At 36.7% G+C, this 8,807-nt stretch overlaps 2 protein-coding genes across 5 annotated transcripts in view; one reads left to right on the top strand and one right to left on the bottom strand.

Moving 5' to 3' along the window:
• The window catches only part of LOC106473976, a 21,234-nt gene extending 17,454 nt beyond the window's left edge, over nucleotides 1–3,780 (top strand). For all 4 annotated transcript variants that reach the window (XM_022402353.1, XM_022402352.1, XM_013934664.2 and 1 more), the window contains exon 4: nucleotides 532–3,780. In XM_022402353.1, coding sequence (XP_022258061.1) covers nucleotides 532–3,103 — 2,572 coding nt within the window. In that variant the 3' untranslated portion in view covers nucleotides 3,104–3,780. The remainder of the gene's footprint in view (nucleotides 1–531) is intronic.
• LOC111089582 overlaps nucleotides 1–8,807 on the bottom strand; it is a 36,463-nt gene that overhangs the window by 17,452 nt on the left and 10,204 nt on the right. The window lies entirely within an intron of this gene.

The following is an 8,807-nucleotide window of genomic DNA, read 5'->3' as shown; positions in this document are numbered from 1 at the left end:
TCTAGTCTTACACTGCTAAATTAGGGACGGCTAGCGCAGATAGCCCTCGTGTAGCTTTGCGCGAAATGCAAAACAAACAAACAATATATAAGTTGTTCGGGTTTTTCATCTAAAAAAAAAGTGACATTAATTTCCTGACGACCTAATGTTTATGATGCGTTTGAACAAGATAAACCTTTCGAAAAAAGGTGAAACTTGATCCCATATTCATGAAAGCAAAATACTGATTCTATCCTGTTTTAATGGTGTTTTCAGTACTAATAAATTTCACTTTCGTTCAGTTAGTATTATAGAAATGATAAACAGATGTAATATATAGCCTCTTATATATAATAAAGCACAACAACAATTCCTTTTCTACGTTTATGGTTTTCCATTGCAGTTGTGTTCTACATTTGTGACTGGCTTAAAATGGAGTTTATAATTGTTATAGTTTTAAACAGGTAAAAAGAAACAACACCAAAACACTCAAAATGAAGGGAAAAATCTTTAAGATATTCTATACAAAGGCTTGTTTTTCGTTTACTATAGTTACTCTGGCCCAAGAGAAAGCACGTCTGTTTCAAGCGTCTCTCGCAGATCGTCTGGTATCCAAAGACAAGCTTCACTCTGCATATCTGACGATGAAGAAGCTGAAACCATATTTCAACGTCAACTAACTGGATCAGATCATTCAGTGCTTTGTGAAAGTTTGCCATCTAATGAAATTAGTGAATCTAATGGTTTGAAAACACACTTTCCTGATGAAATCCTAGCAGGAACTAGTCTAACTAATGTAACGGTGGTGGTGCATCATCGTGAAGGACAACATGTGCGTGTAGCCAGTGAAAGTTCGCCAGGTGGCGTATCCTTGACAAAAAAAGAACAAGAATCTTTACAATGTGATCATTCCCATTCGTCACTAGAATCAAGTAGTACTAGAACAATCACAGCACCCGAGCCAATGGGCAAAAGTGTCGATGCTAAAGAAGCTTCTTCGCAAACCTTTTTGACTAACATCCACGCTGTAAACATTGAAGAATACTTACGAATCGCCGAGTCGTGCCAACAAACAGTCGTTACTACAGATATTGAAAAAGATAATAATACCCCAGAACTTTATCAACAACCCATCGTTTACGATGTAGAACTAGAAGAGACTGGCCCTTCGTACCTTCAAGTTTGCAAAGAGCCAAACCATCGAAAAGGGTCAGTCTCTAGCTTGGAGGTTGTACAAGATGGGGAAGGCTGGAAGGAGGTTCCAAAGCCATTGCGTGAAGCCTGTAGCACTGAACTTGGAATTCTAGAACAAAAACTGGAACTATATCAGGAGGAAAATCGTAAAGCGTTTTTAATTCATTCAGACATCTCTACTCCAGAGCAAGAAAGTTCAGAAATATACAAGATTCGTTACAATGACACAGGAAGTAAGGAGGACGTGCGAGAAGAAACGATAGTAATTTCCTCTCCAGACAGCAATGAAGTGAAAGAGGAAGAATTAGTCGAAGAAGAATACGAACTTGAACGTCAACAGTATAGAGAACTCTGGGAGCTTCGAGCCACTTTTGAAGAGGAAGAAGAACTTCATGACATCTTACAAATCAGTGGAGATGACGACCTAAAAGATATTTGTTGTTTGGATGAGTACGATAAAGAAGAAAAGCTTCTGAAATGCTCAAAGGTTTATAGTGAAGATGAAGAAAATTGCACATTTCTGTCTCAAAAAGAAGAAACATTACCAGAAAAACAAGAAGAGGAGTCGTTTCATTTCAGAGAAAAAGTGGAACTTCAAGAAAAGAACCGATGTACAACCGAAAGCGAAAATAGATTTTCACAAGAGAATCATGAAAATTATGAAAAATATAAAACTGATCTAGGAGAAGAACAATCGCCAGACACTACGGAGAAATCACCAGATCTGGACCAAGCTATTACACAGGCTATATCGTTTGAGTCAAATGCAGATTTTGTTCTCACTGATGAAAGTTGTGGCACAGTTTTAGAAGATCATATTAGAATAACCAATAATCTATTGCAACCTCCTTCATACGAATCTAGAAGACACAGCTATAAAAACCTATTCACTAGACGCCTCCAAAGAAGATATGCATCAGAACCTACACAACCTGCGACTACAAGCACAGATAATAGTTTGGATAGTATGGAGACTGAAGGATCTTCTACTGATGCCAGTAGAGTAGAAGGACATACCACATCTTTAGATTCCACAACCACCGACAACACTGATAGTACAGGAGATGGCCAGTCGCACATGTTGCAACAGATGAAGGCGGACAGTGGTTATAAGTCCATGTCTGTTGATGGAAACGGAAAGCCTCCCAAGCTAAGCCGGAAACAAATTCAACCTGCCATTGACGAAGATACGATTACAGTTCTTTGTTCCGTTCACGATGAAGGTGCGCTTGGTGTGATAAAAACACCTGCAGAGCCTTTAGAAACTACATCAGATGAGCAGGTAAAACGAAAGCTCGTACCAAGCATTGAACACATGTTTGCTTTCCATAAAGATTCAGCTACTTGGGTTCAAACTGATCGGAAGAAGACTAAGAGTGCCTTTAAAAAAAGAAGACAGTATTTAAAGAGTCGTCATGATCCAGAGACGCTAAGTGATGGCGCTTTGCAATGGCGCAGTGAATCATTATCTGACTCTCAGTCAGTTTCAGGAAGCCGACAAGATGTTCGAGAAAAATCGTCGGTGTTTCGTCGCTTTTTCCGATCGAACAGGCTGCATTTTGACAGATTTCTTATGCGTGATTACAGCGTTGACGAGAAAAGTGACGCTCTATTCCGTGAGTTCGCCCGAAGCGACCCAGTATATGAAGCAGACTTCCATGTTTCATCGAGGTTTCTACATGGGCATTTTCGTATTCACCATCATTACTCTCGCTCTCGAGACCAGAGTAACACTAGTCCTAGGATGTCCCGCAAAATACTTTCTCCTCAGCTTAGTATAGAAGAAGAACCTTTCGAAAGTGATGAAGAACGATACTCAGTCGAAGACGATTGTCATAGTCGTCACAAGTCATTCAGTCGTCATCAGCCACAAGTGGCTCATGCAGCAGGAATTCCAATTATACGACTTCCAATGGAAAACAACTATTGAGCGATCAGTGTTATTATAAGTAGTGCAGTTTCTTTGGAACCTGAGTCAGAAAAATGTGCAGTTTCTTACGGGTAACAACAAGATACAAACACCTAGCAACCAAAAATCCGAACTACACTGTGAAAGATGTAGTCGGGGGATAATAACCGGAAGCGCTACTAAAGCGATAACAGACGGCTAAATAGAAAGATATTGTTGCTAAGCTAGAAGAAATATTGATTTTTTCTTAAGTGTCTTAAAAGAAACCCATCAAACTGGATAACAGATCAACCGATTAGTGGATTCCAGCCACGATTATCTGACGAGAGCATGTAAAGGAGAATCACGAATGTGTTTTTGGGAACAACTATTAAATAAATTATTGTGCTGTAAAATGACATATTGTTGTTTTGTCTAAAGTATTATATACATTGTTGTTCACTGCACAAAATGTGTAAGCTTTGTTTACATTCTTTTGTAAACATAGCGCGTGAAATGCCTAAAAGGTGCTTCATTACAGGTTTTCATATTGAGAAGTTCGAGAAACAACAAAGCTTTCTGTAAATACACTTTTCATTCTCGGGATTTTTCTTGTCCCTCTGTGATCCAATACCCTATATTTATTGTTATATCTACTAAATCATGTGAACCACTAGCTATACAAAATTGGAATAAACAATATTTTCTTTCAGTTTGAACGAGAGTGAGAGTGTTCACTATATATATAAATTACATGAGCAACATCTTATTAAGAATCTTCCTTTGTAATTGAGCAAGTTTTAAATTTATTATTATTATTATTAAATATTTAAATACCAAATATTAAGTACTAAAATATCAAATATAAAGTATTGAGATATTAAACTTCCAAATATCAAACATTAAAATGCCAAATATGAAGATATTAAAATACCAAATATGATGATATTAAAATACCAAATATTAAGTACTAAAATATCAAATATAAAGTATTGAGATATTAAACTTCCAAATATCAAACATTAAAATGCCAAATATGAAGATATTAAAATACCAAATATGATGATATTAAAATACCAAATATCAAACATTAAAATGCCAAATATCGAATATTAAAATATGAAGATAATAAAATTCCAAATATGAAAATATTAAAATACCAAATATTAAGTTTTTAAAATACCAAACTTGAGTATTAAAGTAACAAGCATGAAGTCATTTAAATGTTAAATATGATAGCCGTCAGTGTCTCAGTATTAAGTCTCATGGCTTACAACGCTAAAATTCGGACTTAGATACCTTTGGTGGGCATCGTACAATACAGATAGCCTATTGAGTAGGTTTGCGCTTAGCAACAAAGAAACAAACTTAAATATGACGCTATCAAGATACCAAATACCAAGTATTAAAATTTCAAGTATCATCTATTATAATATCAAGTATTATAGTACTAAATATAAAGTAATTAAATATCAAATATAACGATATTAAAATACTTTATACTATATAGTGAAATATCAAATATTATTAAAATTTTTCAACAACTGCCCATTTTCTAGGTTTAATTGCGATAGTTATGATAAATATTAGAATTTTGTTTCGCGCAAAGCTACAGAATAGGTCATCTACGCTCTGTCTACCACGAGGAATCAAACTCGGGATAGATGTTGAAAGAAATATAACGCGGTTATATTTATCCGGTTTATTGAAGCGTTAACTCTATTTAGATTTTACTCGCTTAAATAAATGTGGGGTTACCAAACTAACAGCCCCCAGTAGCACAGCGGTATGTCTGCGGACTTGCAACGCTAGGAACCGGGTTTTGATACCCATTGTCTTAGCTTTGTGCTTAACTTCAAACAAAATAACAATATAATTGTTAAAGTTTTTGTGGAATATCAAAACTTTAAGCTGAATTCGAACGCATGATCTATGTTGTTGTATATACGGACTGATCAATAATGGATGTTGTTGTATATACGGACTGATCAATAATGGACTTCTTTCGTTTTTGTTGAAAGAGAACAGTACTTTGGTTCTATTAAACAATAAATACAAACAAGTTGCTCCCTCTGGTGGCTCCGTGGTTCAGGACTAATAAAACTAAAAAACGAGTTTTGAAACTCACGGTAGGTACAGCACAGATAACACATTGCACAGCTTTGTGCTTTATAACAAAACAAAAAGTTATGGGCGAGTGTAACTCAAAGGTCAGTGTGTTGGATTGTGGATGCGAGGTTTTATGGTTCACGCATCGTTAGCGCCGAAAAAACAATCACGCTCTGCACTTTTAGGTCATGGGTGTGTAACAAGAGGGAGAGTCAAATCCTACTATTCGATTAGAATAACCCATGAGTTGCTGTGGATGGCGTTGACTAATTGTCTTCCTTATAGTTGTTCAATTTTAAAGTTAGCCTTTCGAGTAGCTTTGCGTAAAATTCAGCAAACAGCAACTTACTAAACACTATACGCTACTACAGGGAATATTGCAATATAATGTTTTTAAGGTTATATCAGAATAATCAGTTCCAGCGATATTTTGTGTTAATAAAGAGGACATGAGATCGCATATTGATTTTTTTTTTCACAAAAACAATTGTAAGCAAAATTAGGGTTAATGGTGTGAAAAAAATACTATTTTTTAACATTTACTTGCATGAATCGTACTTTATTTTTCTTTTAATAAGATTGTGTCAAAGCTCATATTTTATTAAAAAAAACGGTTTTGTATTTAGCTTCTTTTGCTCTGGGTTGGAATGCAGTCATACGAACAGACATATTCAATCTCGAAAAGTGTTTTATACTTTGAAGTAACCGATAAAGAATTGTACTAGAAGGTTTAAGACGATTGATCCTGTTGAAGCTGTAGTTTTTTTTTAAGATTTTGATAACTTATCACAATTTAAATCAGAAGAATAACATGTGATCAGAATCAAGCTAATTTTACAGACCGTCCACCAATGGGACAGCGGTAAGTCTAAGAACTTGCAACGCTAAAATCCGAGGTTCGATTCCCAGCGGTGGACATAGCAGATAGCCCAATGTGGTTTTGCAATAAAACAAACACAAATAACCCGTACATATCAGAACCAAAAAAATTACAAATCAAATCTATGCAGCAAACTGACCAAAGTATATACTGTCAATAAACAAGAAAACTAAAAGCCTAAAATGATCAGGATGCAAAGTCAACAATTGGGCATTTTTGCGATGTTCGATCATTTTAGAAGACCTGGGTCAGTCCTAAACTCATATACTGAGCTAATCCAAAATAATCCTCATAAGTGTCAAAATTATAATATACTACTTAAATTTTCCTAAATACCACAGACTAATTTTTCCATATCTCAAGGAATATTAAACGACTTAAGCAAAATCTAATGTAAAAGTGTTTATTTGCCATAGGCAACAAGAGTTTTATTGATCTCGACCAAAATAAAAACAGGATAACAATATTAATTTGGTTACTCCCAAAATGAAGATTAATATTGAAAATGTCAAAGTGTCCACATATTCAGCAAACGGTGATCTGTTTTCAGCTTAATACCGGGTATGTCCTTCTCTCGCATTAATGACAGTATGACAGCGTACTCTCATGCACTAGATCAGCCTGGTGAATGTCTGTTGGGGTATATTATTCCATTATTGGGCTAGGGCGATTCCTCCAGGCTGCTAGATTGCACTGTGCGAGCTGATACTGCTGTTTGCAGTATGTCCTAAGCGTGTTCAATAAGATTAAGATCAGGTGAACATGTTGGCCAATCCATTCCCTCGTCCTTCAGGTACTGATTCATCAGCTTGACCCTTTGTGGTCTTGTACTGTCATCCATTAAATTGAAATCTGGACCTATGGCTCCTGCGTGTGGCACACAAAATCCTCCAGGATCTTATCTCTGTACCATTCTCTGTTCAAAACGCCATCTTGGATGATGTACCAGTTTGTATAACCACTGAGACTGATACCACCCCAAACCATCACCGTCCCACCTCCATACCAGTCATGTTCTATCACATTTACATCTGCACATCTCTCATTAGGTCGTCTCCACACTTGAGTGCGTCCCTCATGATAGCCGAGGAAGTATCTGGACTTGTCTGTGAAGAGAACATTTGATCAACAAGCCTGTGTCCAGTTCAAATGTTCTTTGCACCATTCAAGCCTATGCTGTCGATGTCTGACTTTCATTGGAACTAGTATTGCTTGTCTTCTTACTCTCAAGCCGGCTGCATGAAGTTTGTTTCTCACTATCTGGCTGGATACACTAACTCCGGGAGGTTTTATGAGGTTTCTCTGAAAATTTGTAGCATTCAAAGTCCGATTTCTACTTGCTGATGTGTTGTTGCCCTTTGCCGACCACCACCGTGTCTTCTGTCCACTCTTCCTGTCTCCAGTCTTTTCCCGTCTCCTAGTAGGAACCCTTCTCTGGGACAACCCTCCTTGGAGCACCCCTATTCCTCTTGAGAGCTCCAGCATGTTCAGATGACGTCTGCGTGGCATCAAAATGCACTGGATGAAGCAGTAAAGCTAAAAAAACATCTTGGAAGTTTTGGAATGGTCTACAACTGTCTAATGAAAGAACCACAAAGTGCTTCTAATAGTTTGAAAATTTCAAGAACAGGGGTGGCCCACTTTCTGCTATATTGTGGCGATTATGCTTGACCACATAATTTGAAAAATACTTGATTATTGCAGGCGAAATGTCAAACAAAGCACCTGCACAAATATTATTTCAAAAAATAGTTTTACCTAATAAATCTCTTACTAGAAAATGGTGATCCTTAGCTTAGTAGTATAATACCAAAAGTGACTATAACCACGATAACCAATCATATTAATTGAAATTATCTTTATATACGTCAATATATTGTAAAGTCCCTAAAACACTGAGGTGAGTAGAACTCGGAAACGTTGTGATAAGCAATATCTAAAGGGGTTTCTTTGTTGGATTTCACCAAAGCTACACAATGAATGCCTTCGCTCGCCGTCCCAAATTTTGAACTGATAGACTAGAGGGAGGCAGCTAGTCAACACCATCCACCGCTAATTCTTGGAATACTTTTGTCAGACCGAATAGTATTATGGATCTGTCGCTCTTATAACGTATTCACAGCCAGAGAGTGCAGAGCGTGAATTTTTATTTATTTATTTATTTTTGGAGATAAGGAACATGAACCACGGAATCTCAAGTACGCAGTCTGGCAGCTAGCCATTGGGCCGCGTTAGACCTTCTGAAGAAAAACTGGATAGAAATATCAGTAAGAAAGCGTTATTTGTGTAACTTACACAGAAATAAGCTTTGCCAAAAACTAGTAACTGTATTAAACAGCTTATGACAATTCTGTCAATATTATCATCTCTGAGAGTTCTTCGTCTCGAATTTTAGTTTTCAGAATAGTACATGCTCATTGTATATACTCATGATTTATAATTATCAGGTTGTTAGCTTGTTTGTTAGAATCTTTGTCACAATGGCTACCTATCCATAGCTGTCCTTAATTTAATACTGATAAACTAAAACCAAAACAGCTAGTCAACAACACCAACTTCTCACTTTTGGTATGGTCTAGTTTGCCCGAATAGTGGGATTTGACTATCCCTCTTATAGAGCATCCACGGCCCCAAAATTACAGGCGGCATTTCTAGCAGCAATAAATTGAGAAGAAGGAACTTTAGAATTCACAGTTCGGTGACGCTAACCTCTTGGCCACACCCGACCCACTAATAAAGAAAAAAGGCCTTATTCAA

Source organism: Limulus polyphemus, unplaced genomic scaffold (assembly GCF_000517525.1).
Source record: "Limulus polyphemus unplaced genomic scaffold, Limulus_polyphemus-2.1.2 Scaffold6693, whole genome shotgun sequence".
Lineage (NCBI taxonomy): Eukaryota > Metazoa > Arthropoda > Merostomata > Xiphosura > Limulidae > Limulus > Limulus polyphemus.
This window is presented reverse-complemented; position numbering and strand designations above follow the sequence as displayed.